Source organism: Wasmannia auropunctata, unplaced genomic scaffold (genome assembly GCF_000956235.1).
Source record: "Wasmannia auropunctata unplaced genomic scaffold, wasmannia.A_1.0 LD336069.1, whole genome shotgun sequence".
NCBI classification, from domain to species: Eukaryota; Metazoa; Arthropoda; class Insecta; order Hymenoptera; family Formicidae; genus Wasmannia; species Wasmannia auropunctata.
The window spans coordinates 2,892,983-2,913,971 of NW_012026821.1; the positions used below are offsets into that span (position 1 = coordinate 2,892,983).

The 20,989-nt window shown below is 45.8% G+C and overlaps 1 protein-coding gene across 1 annotated transcript in view; it reads left to right on the forward strand.

The window, feature by feature from the left end:
* The first annotated feature begins 403 nt into the window (after positions 1-403).
* Positions 404-20,989, forward strand: part of LOC105450194 (protein held out wings) — a 26,039-nt gene continuing 5,453 nt past the window's right edge. The window contains exons 1-2 of the mRNA XM_011689936.1: positions 404-545; positions 18,738-18,871. Coding sequence (XP_011688238.1) covers positions 419-545; positions 18,738-18,871 — 261 coding nt within the window. The 5' untranslated portion in view covers positions 404-418. The remainder of the gene's footprint in view (positions 546-18,737; positions 18,872-20,989) is intronic.

The window sequence follows — 20,989 nt, forward strand, 5'->3', positions numbered from 1 at the left end:
CCCACCACGCTCTAGCGGGAGTTTGCCTCTCCATTTCTCTCTCTCCCTTCTCCCCCCTCCTCATCCCTCCCCCTGCCGCTATCTTCCTCCGTCTTTCCCCTACTTCGCCGTGTCACCGTCCCCCTTCGTCGCGCTGCGCCGCCGCCGCCACCGTCGCCGTCGCCGCCTTCGCTCCGGCTCCTTTTCTTTTAAACGCTCCTTCGTCAGTACGTCTCCGCCCGTCCGCGCGTGCCTGATGCTCTCCCCGTGACCGGAGAGAGAACAACTCCGCCGTCCGTCGTCCCGACACCGCGCCGCCGCCGCGCACCGTCGCGGTTCGCTCACTCGCCTTCCCCCTTTGAGTGTTTGCATTAAGCGTGCCCGCGCGCGCCCAACACGCGCCAACATTCGCCATTGAAGCAGCCGAGTACAATTTGCGATGTGTGATAATACTAACACGACGACGCAGAGTATAGCGGACTACCTGTCACAGTTGCTGAAGGACCGGAAGCAGCTAGCTGCCTTCCCAAATGTCTTCATTCACGTGGAGCGTCTGCTGGATGAAGGTGAGTGACAATTTTTCCTTTTCTTTTTTCTTACACCGTTTTTTCTTTTCTCTATTTCTCTCTCTCTCTCTGTCTCTGTCTCATTTTTTGTATCCGCCTCCGACGTGCGTGTCTCTCCGCGGCGTCGCGTTATGCGCGTTCGAGCGAGATCGTTAATCCGGTACGCGAACCGGGAAAGGTCGAAGGTAAGGTTTCCGGGAAGTCCAGAAATAAATGTAGCCGCGCGCGGCCGAAGTAGTGTGCGCGTCCGAATTTGATCGGGGCCCACTCTCTCTCTCTCTCTCTCTTTCTCTCTCTTTGCCCATTCGGTCGCGCAAAACCGCGAGGATTTCGTCGAGGCGCGCCATTTTGCGCACTCGCGCGCCTCCGAACGCGCGCCCGACGATGAATTTTTCATCGTGACGTAACGCCCCAGAGATCGCGTGTTTTCCTTTTTTCCTTCAATCAAGCCGCGTGAAGGCACGTCCCTCGGCTCGCCCATCTGGATCACCGTCCGTTGAGTCCGTTCCATTTGTCGCCCTGCAGCAGCGTTATACAAAACTCGTTGTCGTCAATTTGAAATGTCGTAGATCGAAATCGATTGGCCCATAAATTCATATCAGCTATCAGCGAATTCCTGCGACTATGAATAAGGCGTATACAGGGTGTCCCGGAAAGCCGAACTTTCGGAGCGAGCGAATCTGTGGGTTCGACGGGGCATTTAATTCTCGGCACGACCGCGCATCTCTCTCGAACGTCGATCATCGGACATCGGTCATTCGCGACTTCGCACGCGTAATTTCGAGGACGGATTGATCGGGGGAAGAAAAGGAAAAATTATAATACCGCCGGCGCCGGCGTTTCTCAGCGATAAGAGAGCCGCGTTTCCGTGGCGAGTGTATATACCGAGTGTACACTCGGTGATCGACCTCATTCCCGTGGTTCGCGTGGTACGTGTATCGCGAAAAAAAATGACACCTCCCCCTCCTCGTTTCGCTTTCCCACCCCACCGCTCGAGCCCGTGATACGGTTGTCGGCGATACCTCCGTCCGAAAAAATCCCGCTCGCGCGAGGGGCCTCGTGTAACACCCTGTGTTACAGGTGTCGGCGTTACCACCCTCGTGTATGTGTGTGTGCGTGCGTGCCTTATCCGCGCCTTTCGCTATCGCGACACGCGGCGCGTGTGTGTCACGTGGCCGGAGCGGCGACGGCGTGCTCGTCCGAGAATCGCGACGGGGCCTCATTGGTTCAATCGATCCCTCCACGGGTACGTTTGACGGTGAAAAAATATGTTTATTCCTTGCGGCTGAAAATATGTTTATTCTCGTGCCTTTCGTCTTTCTTCTCTCCCTCTCCCCGTTCCGACGCGACCAGTTATGTACACGGAATTTTATTTTTTTAAATTTACCCTGAAAATCATGTTAATCGTGGGACAACATAGTACTTCGACAAATTTTATGTGATCTTCACTATTTAAAATATACTTTTTATCTTCACTTTTTAAAATATATATCACAACAAATTTATTGTAGTGCGCAGTAAAAAAACAGAAAAAAATTGCATATTTGTTGAAATACTATGTTGTCCCACGATTAACATGATTTTCAGGGTAAATTTTAAAAGGAAATTCTCCTCGTGTACATGTTTTATTTTAAGTGCGAAAAGTAGCACCGCTACGAAGGTGCACGGAATACGGGATCGTGTAACTTTTTCTCGAGGTCGGAAACGCATGAAAATTTTTACTATTGAAGTCAATGGAAAAATTCTCACTTTCCGCTCTGGAGAAAAAAAAAGTGAATGGGGCCCACATCGTTAATTGGCCAATTTAATGCAAAATTTTCTGATTGGTTAATCCAGTAAAAAATTCCATCGAGCACCAGTCGCCGTAAATGGTTGTCGCACTGTAAACGGTCAATCGCAACGCGGTCAAACGGGACGAAAAAGTTACACAATCAGTATTCCGATCTAGTGTATCGACGAAGTAATGCATTGTCGTGTTTTTATTAACGAGATAGATAATAATTATATGACTTAAATCACGAATGATACGAGAAGTTTATACGGGTAAAAGTTGAAGAATGTCTCAAAAATCGTACCTTTCGAGCGACAAACCGACCGATTCGAAATCTCGGTGAAACGTGTGCCAATCTTTGGTTGACAGTAGAGGAAAGTATGACGCGAAATAAGAGAATACGCAAACAGCTCTCGCGACGTCGTGTAAATCCGCGAACGGAGCTGCATTCCGAGCGATATCGACGTAAACGATGATGAACTGCGTGGCAGTTGTTTAGTCGCGCGTGAAAAAATTTGTAGAACAAATATGCGTGAGTATTCCGCGAAAGGACGGGCCTTTACATATTTAACAAGTCCATTTGAAATTATCGCTAGTAATGCGCCAGTAATTTGATAGTTGGTCGCGTTATCACGAGGGAACACGCGAGTATGGAGTAGGATTACTGGAGTAGACTCGCATCTGACATTTATGACAACGATATGAATGCGCGTCAAGGATTTTTTTTCTACTTGTCTTACATCATATTACGTACTAACGTTACGTGTAAGTAACTTGCGATAAAAATCGAGGTTCTGTCTGTCGGAAATATTCGACGCTCAAACATAATATTGTAATTACTGTGGTTACAGTTTTCTTTTTTTTCTTTTATTTTTTCCTAGTTTTCTTGCAAGTAAATTTATTGGTTCTCATCCATTATTGATCATTGTATTATAGGTTTTTTAAAAATAAATTCGTGTATTCTGAACGTCTTTTTTCTCCTCTTCTTTCGGTTATTCTCCGATCTTCGGACGCGCTCGATTTTCTGATCTCCTCCTCTGCGTAGCATTCTTTTGCAACAATTTTATCTCTCTGCTTTATTTATCTGAAAATCTTCGGATAACCGGCGGTTTCGCTCTGCGTCGTCTGAGGCTGCGAAATGCCCGCGCACATCTGTGTTTGGAATCGATTTCAATCGACGAAACGATACGGCGAGTGAAAGGAACTCGCGAGCGATACCGCGGTAAATATTTATTTATACGCTCTGGTTGTACCGCTTAGCGGCAGCACTTGTCGGTCGTGTTGTGTTGTTTTCGCTCGTCGTCGTTTTGCATGATGTGGTGGCGGCGATGGCGATGGCGATGTTGCCCGGCAGCATCATCGCCGTCGAAATCGGCGGAGATTAGCGCGCGCATCAGCGTGCGTTCACGGCGCGGATCCACACGTATTTACGCGCAGAAAAGACGCTGACCTCGCTGTAGCGCCGTATAGGAACCGCTTCGTTGGGCACTCTCGATATACTCCTCGCCTCTCCCCTCGCTTCCACCGACCTCCCCGACAACTCGATACACCGCTCACCAGATCTCCGATCTCCGTTCTCGCGGAATAGGCCCTGGGCGCGTAAACTGCTCGATTCGCAAGGAACTCCCGGGGTTCGCGTCTGTAGCGAAAAAGACCTTTTTTCCTCTCTCTCTCTCTCTCTCTCTCTCTCTCTTTTTTCCTTTTCTCTTTCCTTCTCTCTTAACCGCACGCGTGTCGTGCACGCGTGCACAACCTGTCCCTAACGAGGTGGCGTGCCCGCGTGCTTCCGCGAGCGAACTGCACCGGCGGTTAATGCCGTGTTCGACGAAATTGGCATTCCGTCGTGCGGCGGAATCGCGCGGCCACCCGCTGCGCCGTCGCTCGTCGCTTTGATGTCTGTAATTCGCCGCCACGTCGTGTTACCCGCCTCCCCCTTGCTCCTCCCCGTGTGTAACAACTGTCGTTACCCGGAATTATGATTCTTCAACGATGATTCTTCCTTTAACCCGATAAGGGGATACACGCGTGGAGATACGTAATTTCTTGCAAATCTGCGTAAATTGTATCGCTCCGATAATTCTCTCGATTAAAGAAAGTCAACAGGAAGTGATATCGCAATCGGATAAATTTGTCGCTCGTGCCCTCCTTCCCCTCCAGTCTCTCTCCTTCGCCCTCCCCTCCGCATCTTCATCCTCTCTGCACGATCTTCTTGGAGCGAGTCCTCGATTTCCGATCGACGATTTATCGCGTCGTAGCGCGAATTACATTCGCGAAGGTGCGGATCGCCTAAGGACGCGTTCGGCTTTGGAAAGTCGGGAGAAAGCTGTGTGTCCGCTCATTTTGTTTTACGCGCTGGAAAGCAATGCTGCATCGCACACGGGAGACGAGGAAGGGGGAAGACACTTAATATTCCCAAGGAGCGCACCGCGAGCCCACGTTCCGCACAAAAGGAGGAGAGTCAACGCTCCCCGCAACGCCAAGTCCTTCAAATGTTAACGGGATTGGGAAAGAAAATATTTTTTTTTTCTCCTCTTTGTAATTTGTCGACGATCGACACAATATACTTTCTGCCAGCTTTCTGAATCATCTTTTCATTTTAATCCGTTTGGAAAAAGTATTTCGACCGTGTGCAAATTTGATCGCAGCGAACGAGGCTTTTTTTTGGTCTAAAATAAACCTGGACTTGATGCCAAGGTTAGAACTGTAGGGTAAATCTGACGAAAAAGTTTACATCTCACAGTTTATGGGTGGCTCACGGATGATGGTTTTCCAGACTGTACCTACGTGACGACCTAAATTGAATTTTGAAGGAGACAAACGAATTCCTGACTTATTTTATTTTAAGCCTCATTCGACAACAGCACGATAGTCGGGTGTGAACAGGTTCCTTTACCCGAGGGAAATCGATGTGAAACGCGCATTTACAAACAAATATCACCGTCGCTTTTCCTGTTTATTTTCGATTTTCGTTCTTCGCATTATTTGTATACGATGTAGAAGGCCGCACAAGACACTCTTTTCGTTATCCTGTTTTTCTTTGAAAGCTCGTTGAAATCTCTATTGGTCACGTTCCTTCGTTCACGAGGATAATTCGTTGCGCAATACCTGTTCGGCGATACCTGTTAGCTCGCTCGTGCTTATAATGAGCCCTCGCTACAACTACGGAATTTGACTTGTCCCGTATTAGGTAAGACCGAGAGCAATAATTTACCGCAATCATCTCGTCTTTCGAAGTACTCATTGAATGGGATTTAAAGGTCTCGTTTATCTTTGAACTGTACGTACTATACATGACATATGGTTCTGTTAATAGGATGTTAAAAAGAAAGGATTCAAGACTTAGAAGGTGACTAGGACTTTTTCAAACTAAATAAAAAGTGTGCACGCAACGTAGATTGAAAAAATTAATTTTTTTAAATGGAAACGATTTTCTGTTTTTTTTTTAAATATAGAGACGCATTTTTGCATAGATTTATGAATAATGTTCTTATTACATAAATTAATCCTTTCACGTTTAATATTAATATAATATAATCGAGAAATTAATATTTCATGAAATATTTCGTATTCAAAATATATTATTTATATATGAAATACGAAATATCTCATAAAGCATTCACTTTTGATTCTGATGAGCATCTTAATATTTTTATGTGTGGAATGGTGAAAGGATTGGATGTAAAAAAATATATGAGTCCATGCAAAATGCAAACAAATGAAATTTGCATTACCAAAACTGAAAATCATTTTTGTTTTCGACACGATAAATTTTTTCGATCTGATCTGATTAGATATTTCTTACTTACAATTAATTTCGTGAAAGTTATTTATTTTTTCTTTATTCATTATACAAATATGTTATTCTATATATTTTTTTTCTTGAAATTTTTAAATATTGATTAACATTCCAAAGACATTTCAGCAATAATCTCGACAAAAACTTGACGATAGTAAAGTCGAACAGTAAAAATCATCTAACCAATGATGTGTCTGAGTAATCAGTTAATTAACCCCTTATGAACTGTCGGGACTTCAAAGTCCCACCGAGTTTTTATCCCCTTTGATCTACGTTTCCTTCTCCTATCTGAAAACGACAAATGATCATTCGATAAATAAAATCGAGGCATGGAATTTTTTTCTTCAAAACACTAAATGTATTTAAATTAATTTTTATCGGGTATATAATGAATAAATTTTTGAAGTATTGAATAGCACTTGATAAAATAAGTTACAAATTAATGATTCATCGTCGCGATTTATGCGAATGATGAATAATTTTTTTTCTCATTCCGCGCGTTCTAATCTCGTTCTTTCCCGGAACGGTTGAGAGGCACTGCCGCGAGTGCTCGGCCGGGCATCTATGGGTTTTTACATTTGTTGTACAGCCGGCGTGTGGATAGACAAAAAGAGAGAAAGAGAGAGAGATAGAGATCGACACCGGGAGCCTATGTGCCCTCCCGTAATGATCCTTCGCGCTATAGTGATGCATTCGAGAGGGCGGCTGGTGCGTTCAAGCGCGCGGCGCTCTATTTCCACCGAGAGTGTGTAACGAGTTCTCTCGGTGACCTAGTGGCGCGAATAGAACTCGTCGCCAAGTGCGCGCGTCCTTTCGAAATTGTCCGGTCGAAACTTGGACTACTACCTAACCGGCCGCCCATCGTCGACGCCGCCGCGCCGGGTGCGTGCTCGATTTTCGAGCCACTGGGTCGACGTGACTAATCGCCGCAACCTTCGAGAGACGTTTCGGCGCGACGCGTCGCTTCTCGTCCGTCTCGCTGAAGGAATTCGCGCGTCTTACACACCCTTTTTTCTTCGAGGAAAAGAAGAATGGCTCCAACTGAAGATCCGTAAGTGGCTCTTCCGATTCTGAAAAGAGCCACCGAGAGAGAGAGAAAGACAGAAGAGCTCGCGGTTTAAATCCGAAGGCCGCGTATATTCGAGTAGGTCTTTCGCAAAAAGCGAACGCGAATGTTACCCCTCGAGATAATGAGGCGTGATCGTTAACTGGACCGTTGACAAACACGTTTCTTACACGTCCGGACCGATTAATATTCGCGTCTAAATGTCTAATTTGCATTTGGCCGAATAGAAAACGCGAGGGAAAATAATTTCGAACTCGGAAGCTTATTAATGGGCACCGCACTTGCGGGCCGGCCGCGCGGCGTTGAAAGCGGAGAGAACGTGCCGCTTGCAAATGCACTCGTAAATATATACGCAATCGCGACACCGCTAACGTTTCCCGTCACTAATTGCCGTCCGTATAGCTACGCCGGGCGTCGGACTCCTTATGGGAAAAGGCAACGAAGCGCGAGCAGAACACCGCGACGTTAATGACGGACATTATCGCGATGGCAATAAAGCCCGGCTCAATTAGTCGCGCTGTAAAAGGTACCGCGGAAAAACGTCACTGGAGAAAAAAAAAGCCGAATGGATTTCTAATAACATTCTGGCCGCGTGGCATTTCCGATTCATCGCTACATCGACGATATGTTACATATATATCTTTTTGATTTCGTAAAACTACAAGAATCATCCTCGAGGGTGAACGGTGCCTTTACGTAATTTATCAAAACCCAGTCGGATCTCAGAAAAGTATTCGCGGACTGCTCCAGGGAAACAGCTGACCGACTTCGATGTTAATGAGGAGCCCCTTGTTCGTACTCGCTCGGTTCGAACAGTACCGGCCGATCGCGTTCAAAGCCATCGCTAACCGGACTCGGTCTTCGACCCCCCTTCTCTCTTCCATTACCGCGTGCACCCCCTCCCGCCGCGCCTCTCGTCCTTGCTCGCCCCCCCTCTCGTATCTTCATCGCGCCGTGGCGGCCGCATTCCTTCTCTCGAACGGTGAAGCCGCGCCGGGAACTTCGACTTGCCTTGCCTTGCTTTGCCTTGCCTTGCTTCGCCTCGCCTCGCCTCGCCTAGCCTCCTCGCCATCGGCTCGCCTCGACTCGACTCGAGTCGACTTGACTCGCCTCAACTCGACTCGACTCGCTTCGCTTCGTCTCGTCTCTCGCCCGCCTTCGTCTCGTTTTGCCTCGCCTCGCCTTTTCTCTCAAGAGCTCGCGATCCCGAGGATTGTAACTCGCGGCTTGCTTAGCTCGTACTCGCGTCGGCTCTCGATGAATCGAGCATGATATCCAGGTTGGCCAGCGTGTCGCGCCATTGATCAAATCGCATCGGGGCTCCCCGATGTATGTACCTGGATACGTAGGGTGTTTCAGAATCGTCAAAGTTGATAACTACCCTGATCGATCTGGAGCTTTTCATTCAGCCGACGAATGTTGCGGCAAACGTCGTTTACCGAATTTTTGTCTGCTATGTTTAATTAAGCGTAAAATTCCGATTCTGTTGAAATAAAACCCGCTTGAAATCAACTGAGGAACATAATTTTGCAAATTACTCTCTTCTTCAGCTTGCAGCTCGTCGGGAGCGCCTTATCTTCTACCGTTATTTACTTGAAAAATTATAGACACGCGATAGTCTTGCTCAAGGAGGAACCGTTTTCACATCAGCCGAAAAATAGTGGCAAAAAGAATGTTGAATGCTAAATATTCGTTACATCAGTTTTTTGTTGTTGCTGATGCCGCGGACACGCATCAGGGAATCGTTTAATGAAGTAATATGAAAATTCGCGATCTTATCTTCTCTCTTTATTTCTTTTATCACTGGATACACGTCGGAGTAGCTAAGTACGGAGGTTTATCTCTCGACGAGTACACAGAGGCAATCGAGTTAATGAATGTCCGGTGAGAACTTCAGAGAGCGAACCGCAAAAGCGACGGTATCGTCGCGAGGCGGATCGACGTGGGGCCGCGCGTTCCGTGACTGCAATAAGAATTTACATTCGTGCGGTATCGGTTTTTGCGAAGGTATCGGAGGCAAAAGTTATACGCACGGCGCGTCGCGACGTTACGCGACGTGCCGCGATCGTTAGATCGCGGGAAGGTACAAGCCACACCCAACGAGATCGCTCTTTTCCGCGCGAAGGTCTAAAGACGTGAGACGTCGACAAACAACGTTGGACTTGCACAACGCCAGGTTTTTTTATTTTAAACGCCGTCGTCCCGACGCACGACACGACGACGCGTGAAAGCACGGGAAAACGCATCGCGGGTAAATTATACGAGTCGCACCGTGAGACCGTATTCTAGTCTAATTATTGTCATCCATCAGTAACCGTATATTTCGTTCGCCATAGGCGCAACGTGTCCGGGTCCGAGCCGCCTACAGCTCGTTGCATAACGAAACCGCGTGGTCGTGTCGAATAGAGGTGGGCTGACTCGAGCCGAACGCGAAGCGGACCCGAGACCATTATTTATAACATTCGATAAAAGTAACGAACGCCGTTTATTTTTTATACGGATTTTTTCGTTGGTGACACGAGAGAAAGAGAGAGACAGGGGTAGATCTCGTCCTTCTAATCGTACACGAAGAAAATATTGAATTATGTAAAAAATTAATTTCCTTTTACATTTCGTTGCGACGAATGTAACGGTATTTATTACTATGAAAATTAACGCTCGACTATATATTTTTATCAATTACATATTACCTTGAATGAAATTACAACGTGCAAAGTTATTTAGGTATTTGAAACCGTGCCACGGACATGCAAAAACGTATATAGAGCTATTATTGCTTGAAGTAGCAAAAATAAAAAAACGAAACAGAATTTTATGTTTCTGCGTTTTAATGACGAGATATAGGAAATACGCGTTGTGCGTCAAGTTACGTGTGACTATAGAAAAACGTACGTATGTCAAGTGTTCCGAGGTTTTCCAGTTCGCGCACGACATCGTCGGTCTACCTACGGACCGTGCTGAAAACGTATGGGCAAACAATTTCGCTCTCGCGTATGTCGCGACATACGCGAGAGCGAGACGTGCGGCAGCGAGTCGCTGCATCTGAAGAACGCGGCCTCCTATGACCGTAAAGAAGTAAAAAAAAAAGAAAGAAATAGGAATTCTATCTTCACGACTGCCGAGGAAACTTTCGTAACACAAGCGACTGCGCCTTCTTGGGATATCGCCCGACGAGAATTCGCAGTCTTACTGCGACCGATGACGATATTGGTCCTTTTTTTTCATCCCCTTTCCTTCGATTAACCTGTCAAAGCCATGTTAAAAAAACGCGAAGGCGCTGCTCCTGTTTTGCATCGCGCAAATGACGCAAAATGACGTGATTGACACTCCAAGGAGAGAATTATTTATTAAGGATACTCATTACTGCATACTTAATATTTATTACGAGATTATTTGTCGAGGACGTTTATTATTATTTTGTTAGACGTGTAACGCTTCGTCGGCGGCGATTGGATTAGCGTGCCGAGACGAGACCGCGGGAGAATCACGCGCGTGATTCTCTCATCCGGAAGGATCGCGGTCGGCAACCCAATATTTTGCGCCTCAACCGAAATAACGCGTTTCGGATCCCCCCATCCGCGAATATAGGTCCCGTTTCCGTGCCAAACGCGTCTTCGTGTATTCGTAATCCGGGCATCGCCGGTGCCCGCGAATCCCTCCGAACGGAAGCCGCGATTATTTCTGAAATGTGGAGGCGTGCGCCTTCAGATGCGCGCGCGAGCGCATCACTGTTTACTACCGACTACCAACTGGGATAAGCTTACACGGGGAAGAAGGATTTCGCGAAACTGTATCTGCTGTTGTACACTCCACGCGAAAGCACTCGGAACTTTGCTGCTGTTCGTATAATTGTTTGTCTCAATTATTGCAACGAAGTTTTTGTGGAAAAAAAATCTGGCCAAGCGCTGCAATTTGTTCGTAAAAATCTGCCACCGAAGCGAAATAATTTACCTTTAGCATATTTGTCACGATGACAAAATAAAAATTTTGCGGAACTCAGCAAAATTGTCTTCGGCAAAGGAATTTGTATTTTTAATAAAATTAATGTTCTCTTTGCTCTAATTAACGATAATTGTAATTGTTAGAAAATTCTTATCCCTTGTATTAACTGTTTGTAAATTTTATTCATTGATTTTAAGAATTACGGTGACGAAAAGTACTTGTTCTTGATGAACATACGAGATTCTAAGAAAGTTCGTTCGAATTTTGTATGTTAAGTTAGAACTCGTCTTCGCCTCTCAAGACAGGTAGATATCCGGTAGAGAAGAGAGCAGGCGAAGAAGAAGCGAAGAGTATCTTTGGTCGAGGGTCGAATCCGGAGGCTCGCAGAACGCGATCGAGAGCCGGAATTTCGAACGGGTCTCGTATATACCCGGAGAGAGAAAAAGAGAAAGAGAGGCGGCAATTCTGGCAGTCATTGAGAACGGGGCTCGTCGCGGGGCTTTTTTCGGCATCGACTCTCTTTCCGTAAGAGTGTCTTCCTCTCCTCTCCTCTCTCTCTTCGAAGAAAGCGTCTCCCCTCGTCGCGGTCGCGGGGCAACGGCGTTTCTCCGCTTCTAAATAAGGAAATGCCTACGCTTCTCCTCCGCCTCCGTCGTCGTCGTCGATTGTCGCGAGCGGTTTGCTCCTCCACACACGCAAAAAAAACGCTCGCGCGCGCGCACGTATGTGCACACACGCGCGACTCTTAACCCATTTAATCCTACAGTTCCATTTTTGGAGCGGCGAACATGATTGACCGGTGGAAGTGGGAAAAGCTGAGAGTGTTACATCGCAGTTGTTTGGGAGTTTTATTGAATGCTCGTTGATTCTTAAAATTGCTCTCTTCCGTGTCAAAAAGTCTTCATTTGTATATGTATATATTATAAAGAAACTTGTCTTTATATTATAGTAATCCATCGTGAAAGAACGGTCTTTCAACGTAATAACGATATTCCCGAAGCATGCAAATTCCGAAAACTCTCTTTCTCTCTCTTTCTCCCGCCCGCTCGCGATGCGAATTTTAAACTCGTCTGCGAGCGAGCCGCGCACATTTCCAGACGCGGCAAAACTGCAGAACTCGAGAGATGCCTCCTCTCGCTTGCCGTCTTTCTCTTCCTGGAAAGAGAGACAGAGAGAGGGAGGAAACACGTCCTATGCAACGCACGCGGTCTTTAACTCGGGGGTCCCTTAAGGGCCCGGCCTAGCGGGGCCGATGACCGAACCGGATCGGACCCGGAGCGGAGCGGAGCGATGCGACGCGCCGCGGCCCGTTTTGCGTTCGCGGCAACGAGCGACCGACCGCGCGCGCGTGCCTTCGCGGCTCTCCTCTCTCTCTCTCTCTTTCTTCGTATGCAGCTGTTGTCGCAGCATTCTCCGTTGCATTCTCGTGTTACGGTAAAGCAGACCGGGCCAAGTGCAAAAACATAGATTTCGTTGGGGGACGTGTTTATTTAGGCGTAAATTCGGGCAGACGCGCTTTAAATCGCGGTTATACTCGCGAGGTCGGAAATAGGTTCTCGACGGGCTTATAAGTAGAAACATAATTGATTCCCCGTCCACTTAAATTTGTCGCTCTATTTAGCGTCCTCAATTAATCAAAACCGGCTTGTCGTTTGCCCCAGTTTACCAGTTTCTCAGTCGTCTGGAGTTTTGAAATGGATGATGGTAATTTCTTTGATAAGATAATCTCTGAGAAATCTTTTTCACGGACGCTGTGATCTAGAACTCGTCAGTTTTAATCAGATTCGACTATCGTAAGTTGTAAAACGTAAACGGAGAAACAGCTTGATGTTTATATATACCTACATAGCTAGTCCTGATGGCACTGTATCTCTTCTTTTTTTTTACGGATGATCTATTTTTTTAAACGTTGTTTCTTCATTTAAATCTTCAGAGATCTTCAAAAATTAGTATTTCATATATAGTCACACCTAAATCGCTCTTTCTCTTTTCTTCAGCTTCTCATCAATTGCAACATCATTAAACGCCTATCCATTACGATCTTCTCGCGTGCTTCGTGCACTTTTCTCCGCATCTCCCTTCACCTCTTCGCTTTCCCTTCGGTCTTCATAACTGTCATTTCGCGCGTGTTGCATCTTCCTTTCGCCTCGTTAACCTTTCCAAGACGATCTCCACCGCTTGAGATTTATAGAAGGGCACGACCGTTCGATTAATGCATTTGTGATCATATTTATTATTTAAATTATTGCGATCATTATTCTGAATACCATTTACATTTTTTTCATTTATTGGGTGTCAACATCTTCGTTATCAGAAAAAAAATATTTGCTTATTAAAACATTTATTGATTAAATTATCGAGCAGAAAGCCGATGTTGGCCATATTGCCTTTCGGATCTTCTTTTTCTTGGATTCCTGTTGCACGGTAATTAATCGTACGGCCACGTTGGACGAAATCGCGAGTATCTTGAGTCTTTTTTACTCGGCACCGCGAAGCGGATTGTCGTGTAACCGGTATCGTAACTTCCCGTCATCAACGATACATACCGATGATATTTTTCGTTTTCGGTGAAAAAAAAAGAGGTTGTCGTGCGCCATAATCCGTTCTTCCTGAACATCCGGCGTTCGAAATTGCGCGAGCCAACAAATTATTTTCGCACGTAACGCTTATTAGCGAGATATATGTATAATCCACAGCGGTGTGTCTTTTCCAAAAAAAAGTGCAACCACGAGAAGAAATTTACTTCGATCTGATTGAAATCTCAATGGATGCAACAGTTGCACTTAACGGTACCCTTTTGCGTGAGGATAAAGGCGATCGGGCGATTTTGCACAGTACAAAATATGCGATAAATACTATAAATATCTATTTAAGTGCGTAGAGACTATATATATATGTTTAAAAAGATGTAGGAATCGGAAAATGGATAATGCGTGCCGTTTAGACCGATAGCTATTTTTCTAGATGGACAGACATTGCGTTTCAGGCGGGTAAAAGCTCTTCGAAATCCGACACGTTGTTTACGTATTGTACGGGATGCGCCTATCGCGTGATCCGCTTCTTTACCGCCCTCGATTCGCGGATTTCGCGAGTCGTTTCACCGCGCGGATTTCACATTTGTCGCAAAATTTCTGGAGCAACGGCACATATATAAATAGACACGCTTGCCTCACCGCGCGAAAATAAGTTGGGAATTGCCTAAGGGTGCGGAGCGCAAGATAGATGAGCTAGTTATGAATTTTATGCCGCCCATATCTGCAACGTGTCGCGACGCGTCGGCTGAGATATTGACGCGGATTTATCTCTCTCCGAGATCCGGCAAGAGTCTCCGATATTCTGCCGCGTCCCTCGCGTGGAATTATAATCGTTGAAAGGTACTTCAATAACTATGCAAACTCCCGTGCGTGTGTATGCACTGTGCGTTTATTATTTCATTACGAGACGTTATTTCATTAGCGGACGTAATCGCGTAACGAGGTGCAATTATTCGAGGCAAACGATAGTTTAATCGCGTAGTCCCGGCTCCATTTGCATTTATGCATCGCGCGTGTTCGTTTTACTCCAAGCCCCCGCATTAAAGTCAAGTCCGCCGGTACTCGGGCTAAAAATGGAGATCACGTAACGCATCGGCGATACACACCCGGCAGTCGCATTCTCATCGTAACGGCATTTCTTGCCTTCGTGCAGCGCGAAGATCCAGCTGATGGTGTTTATCGGCCGCCTTTTGTCGCCGTCGACGCGTGGCCCACGTGGCCCCTGCCCTCCCCCCCCTCCCCCTTCGACGAAGTGCGCGGCCTTTTATCGCCCGTCCGCGTCTCGAGGTCGAAGATACATGTATTAAAATTTCAAGTGACGAACGCGATTAGCGCTCGATGAAATTTCCAAGCGATTTTCCTTCGTGCGCCCCGATCGTGCTAAATCACGCGCTAAACGCGGGCGATGAATCGAGATGAGCCGCAGCGCCGTGATTCACGTTGCGCGGATGTAGAGAAAGAGTGAGAGAGAGAGAGAGAGAGGGGAGAAAAAGAGGCAGGCCTTGTCATTATCGTCCGGCATCGTTCTTTGAAGAACGATTCTTCAGCTTCCGAGCGATATGCAGTCACGGATCGTGGTGTCTCACCCGATTACAACATCGGTGATCTCATGCCGTCGCCGTCGCCGCGATGTTGCGCCGCGACGCGCGGCGATGGATCTATCTCTCCTCGCCACTGTGCCGGCGCACACCCACGTGCACGCGCGCGTGCGTGCGCGCGCGCACACTCCGCTCATCACGTGACGCTGTGCATACCATGCGAATAATCGAGATTTCGCATCTCTGTGACCGACGGTTCTTATTATTGTTCTTCACGACGCGCTTCTTGCGACGTAAATGTGACCGCCCGCTACGTTGACATTGAACGAAGATACAGATGGAGCTCTCTCTTTCTCTCTTTCTCTCTCGCTTTCTCGCTCACTCGCATATCCGACACTCGCGCAACTATATACGCCACACGCATCACGCATTTCGGATGGTGTACGAGAGGCTAAAGAGTGGGGAATCGACGTAAGACGAGAGAAAGAGAGAGAGAGAGAGAAGAGCCAAGAGCGACGGTCAGCTGATGTCACGCAGATGGGCTGGTGAGCTGCGCCGTGCTAAAAGCGGCTATGATGCCCTCCTTTATTTCCCCTCGCTTCCCCTCCTCTGCCCTGGCCAATCTCCTCCTTCGTCCCCCGCTCGACTGTGTTTTTCTATCTGCGTCTATCTGTCCGCGACTGTAGTCCACGTATCTACGTTTCCCTCTCGCGTGTATCCCTCGCACTTCCGAGCCTCCTATGAAGAAAAAGAGAGACAAAGAGAAAGAGGAGAGGAGAGAGAGAGAGAGACGAAGAGAAAGAGAGGAATGCAACGCTAGCCCCGAGGGTGTACCGCGAATCGTCGTGACGCATTCTCCCACTTTTCCTTCGCGTCTCTCGAGAAAATCGCGGTTGTTGCGACTGTTGCGCGATGACTCGCGCCGAGAGGCGCGCGTGTTAAAAGATCTGACGTTTTCCATTCGGAATAAGTGTGACAACTAGCGGCGTGTCCGCCGTAGACGTAGAAATCGCCTCTCGGCGATCGAATAATCGCGCCGATAAAACGTCGATTTGTTTTTGTTGCCCCCCCCCCCCCCCCCACACGATCTCGCAACGACGATTAATTCACTCAAGAGATTTTTCACCGGCGCTTCTTTACGAATTTTGCGATCCGTAAAGGATTTCTCAATCATCCCGGCGCATGTACTTGCACCGCGCGATATCGCGCGTACCACCTGTCTTTCCTCTTGTTGAGTAAAAACAGCGCGTCCATTGAGAGGCTAATAATCGGCTTCTCCTCAAGATAATCGAGTGCTTCATTAGAAGGAAGCGAGCCTGATGCGTAGTCATTAACTGCTATAAACGCTTTATTGCGCAGCCACTGATCGATTCATTTGTGACTTTAAACACGCGTTTAATGCAGGAAATATATTTGTAATTACATTTGCTCGTCGTTTATTTGCACATTTGCTTATTCAGATCGTGAAATTTTCTTGCGCACCGGAAGAACAAAATTGTTTTACGTAATTTTACGTAATCGTATACAAGCTTTCAGTTCTACAAAATATATTATTAAAAAAATTCTTGATTATTTCGATACAATCATTTTGCGACTGAAAATGCGTGCGCAATTTTTCATTTGATTAAATATTAAACGTTAAAAGACAAATTTCTGGAGCGAGTTATAGAATTGTCGAAGATAAAAGAGACAAAGTGTATACAAGTAACTCGTCAGGTTGATGCCTGTCAGACCTGCATTTTCGGATTGATTTGTCTTGACATGAGCGAAACGATCTCGTGACAGGTGGAGGAGACGCGGAATATTCCTTACGTAAAATGCCGGGGAGAGATACTCGTCCTCCTAAAATCGGGACAGATTTCGCGCGGCGGTCGCCGTAAACGTGGCTCGGCTGGAATTCGCAGTTGCAGTCGTGTGCGTGATTTGCGGATGCTTTACGCGAAAAGCTACGGTTTGCGGTCACCGTGGGGCCCGGTGTCGTCGCGTGAGCCGCCGCCGGATCATCGGCGCGGCGGGAAGACGACGACGACGACGACGACGAAGAGCCCGAAGAGGTCAGGCATGCGAGAAAGTGGGGCAGACGCGGAACGTTGACCTTTACAGTTACGGCGGATATACACGTACGTTGTAAGAGCGCGGACCGGGTTTGCACGATCGGGCCCCGTGATCCTTTGTCGCGATACACCGATGGGGCTGGTGTATACCGATCAAACATCGGGATAAACAAAGTCACCTTTACAAGCTGGCTACACAGGGGCTGTTTCTTGGCCGCTCTTTGAGATAGAATCTCAAAGCGCGCGATTCGTTTCCCTTTTATATACCAATCTCGATCTCAGACGTTAACTCTACTTACACTGAATTAAATTTAATGTTTGAATAATTCGAAGTGCGTCTGTGTTTTTTTTATTCGTGAGAATATTCGCGGAAATATTTTTTTAATGTTGAATAATTAGTTTCTGGTATGAGATGACAGATGTCATCTGACAAATTTGTTTTATTGTGTATAAGTTTTTTCCGTATCTTACAATCAATTTAGCTAAGCTGATAAGCTCTTGTCAGCCTTTAAGTGGGCTATAAAAAGCCACGTGCATTTTATCAAATTGAAATAAAAAATATTTGAAAAATGGTATTTATATCAAACAAAAATATAAATTTATTTAATTTCCTTAAATTTAATAGAATCAATAAAACTTCGAACTACTTTCTTGTAATAAATGGTTAACAAATTTTTCACTTAAGTGATTGAGGCAATTCTCTTCTAATGCCACTTGTATTTGCCGGTCAATTTGTTATCAACTATCCTATGTGGAATACTAAGAAAACAAATGGGGAAAAATCTAAATAAGAAAATTTAATCCTTTCTTTCGCGATTTAAGAGGGGGAGCCACGCCCAACCGTTAGATTCGCAGCGCCGTTATTAGCGCTGCGTTTAAGTCACACGTATAAGTCGTGCAAATGCCTGCGTGCGTGCGTGCGTGCGTTCGTGCGTGCATAGGTATGCAGAGACACGCTTACACGTTATCGCTATACGGTCAGACGCCGCATATAAAGACTAATCGCGTGACGTATTATCGAATGAAGGATGCACGCGGTTCCATTTCGCTCGCGCTTCGTTTCGTTTTCCTCGTTAATATAACGGTCACCCCAGATTCCCCGTAGATTGGCCCATTCAATGTAATCGGCGGTGTCGAGACCCTGTGCGCGAGCTCGCCGAGGATTCTTCCATCGAAAGTATTGGCGAATTAAAATTGATTCTGCCAGAGACGAAAAAAGAATTACGCTCAATTTTCGTACAAAGAAAAACGCGAAGCCATCAGGCATTCTCGTATTACATCTCTGTTCTAATCGCTAGAATTCTCTTTTTGAGAACTGTTGAACTCTCAGAAGAGAGTTCTATCAATTATATCGAAATTCGGAGAATTTAGGGTATTATTTTTCAACAGCTTAGGTGAACCGGAAACGCTCGTCGGGTCCTCGAATTCTCCGAATTCAGCGGAATCTGTCGATAGTCACGTACTTATCGTTGGTTCGTTTTCACGTTACAGAAATCGCGAAGGTGCGGGCGAGTCTTTTTCAAATCAGCGGAGTGAAGAAGGAGCCGCTCATCTTGCCGGAACCTGAGGGTGACATCACGACGCTCACGGAGAAGGTCTATGTGCCCGTTAAGGAACATCCAGACGTAAGTACCGCGAGAGAGATTGAAGCACATATATATAGTATAAATTGGCGTATTTCCCGGTTTTGTCGCGACGAGGCGCGATTCAAGGAATACATTTGGAATACGAAAATTAATGAGGTGATTCCTTGGAAAAATCGAAGAGAGCGTACCGATGCTTTTACGAGAGAATTTACATTAATCAGCTAATGTGTACATATGTCAGCTAATAGGTGACAATCGCGCAGAACTAAAACTAAATTATCTACTATTTTATAATGAATGGACAGAACGAAATGAATTAAACGCTACTCTGCGGGAGAAACTTATCATTTTACCGGCACACAATGGGGATATCCATTTGTGAACTTGTTTAAATAAACATTTTAAAAACCTGAAATTTAGCTAATTACATGGCTCACTGATTACACGTTCTGAAGATTTTTGCAAATGGCTTTTGGTTATTTCCATGAAAGCAATTTATTCAGAATTCCTCGAAGGCACGCAATTACAATCATTAATGTTAAAAAATGCATTTAATATATTTATACTTAATTTTTTTAATTTTTGCCAAAAGCGTCTCGATTAATGTACAAGTTTAAATGATTAATGTTAAAAATATATATCATTGAATGACGCAATCGATCGAATTGCTGGCCTTTTTTATATTATATCTATCTTTAGGAGTTTTTATATCTACATTCCTTTTGCGCTATTTATCGAAAAGTGATGTGTCTATAAAATGTTTAATTTTATTTGATCCATTTATTAGAAAATAACAGCATTCGGTTTCAGCGAAATTCTCCGACAGACGCGTTTTTTCGTCGATTCTTGTTAATTTTCACTGCGTGTCTACAGCGCGAAAGGAAGAGTATCGTTCACCAATCTCGGGGAGACGAGATCGAGCGATGCGCAGCATGCACCGAACATCGAACGCTGAACGTTATTTCTGTAACTCCCGAAATAGGGTTCGCGCCGAAGAGACGACTCCCTTTCCTTCTCCACGCTCCGTTTCCTCGTCTCGCTCGCTCGCGCGCTTCTACCGGCGCACGGTTGGCTCTCATTGAGACGTAATAACCGGGTCGTAAGCTTATTAACCCTTCGAACATCTCGATAGGTCTCTTCATCTTTTCTTTCTCCTTTTGTTTAAATCCTCGCATTGGTATATATTTAATTTCTCTAAAGATACGTGAGATATCCACTCGAGAACAGGAAAAAATTACGTCGGCTTCCGCGCGCGCCCGCGCGCGATCGGTAATCGCAGGCGTCGGCGATTATTAGATCACATTATGTTGTAGATGCCTCTTCGAATGATCGATCGATTCGTCCGTTATCGCGCGACGTAGACACGCGGTCTTGCTTTTATACGCCCATCGGCTCGACAATTATCCGATTATCGTGTACCGATTTCATGCTGATTGGTAGTTTTCGATAATGGTTTTCGTTATCGGCGCATAGCTCTTATCTTCGCCGACAAGGACGCTTCCTTGAAGAAAAAAACGCGGCCTAACACGGTAGCTCGTCGTCTTATCTTCCGGGAGCGATTGCATAAATTTGCGTGATACGTCAAAATCGCTATTATTTTGCGTTACGCGTTTACTTGAAATTACGTTTATCCGAAATAAATGGCAGAGAGTCCTCTCCAGAGGGTATTACAATGTCTCATCGTTACAGCCTTTCCTCCCATTGCATTTCGGGGCGTTTAGGCACGCCTCAATCACATATATGCATGCAAAACTCCTAAGATCTCGGTATTTTTTTGAAGAAAAAAAAATGGCAACGGGCCTAAAGAGCCGCGGATGATTCACCGTCTAAACTTATCCGCCTTTATTTACCGGGATCCAACAATGAAACTGGATATCTCGTGGAACAGGTCTTTTTTTCACGCAATCGTACAAGCCAAATTTAGCGCTTCACGCGTAACGTTTCGTGCCATAAAACTAGATGATATATATTTATTTACTTGTATATGCAGCTATCTATCTATCTATCTATATACTGTATACGTACCCACACGTACGATACTTGCACTGAGAAAAAAAATTAGTTGAAAAACGCAAAATTTGTTTCATCTTACCAAAATATTTAGTCCGATATGTTCAACTAAACGTTACTACGATGACACAAAATAATTTGTTACTA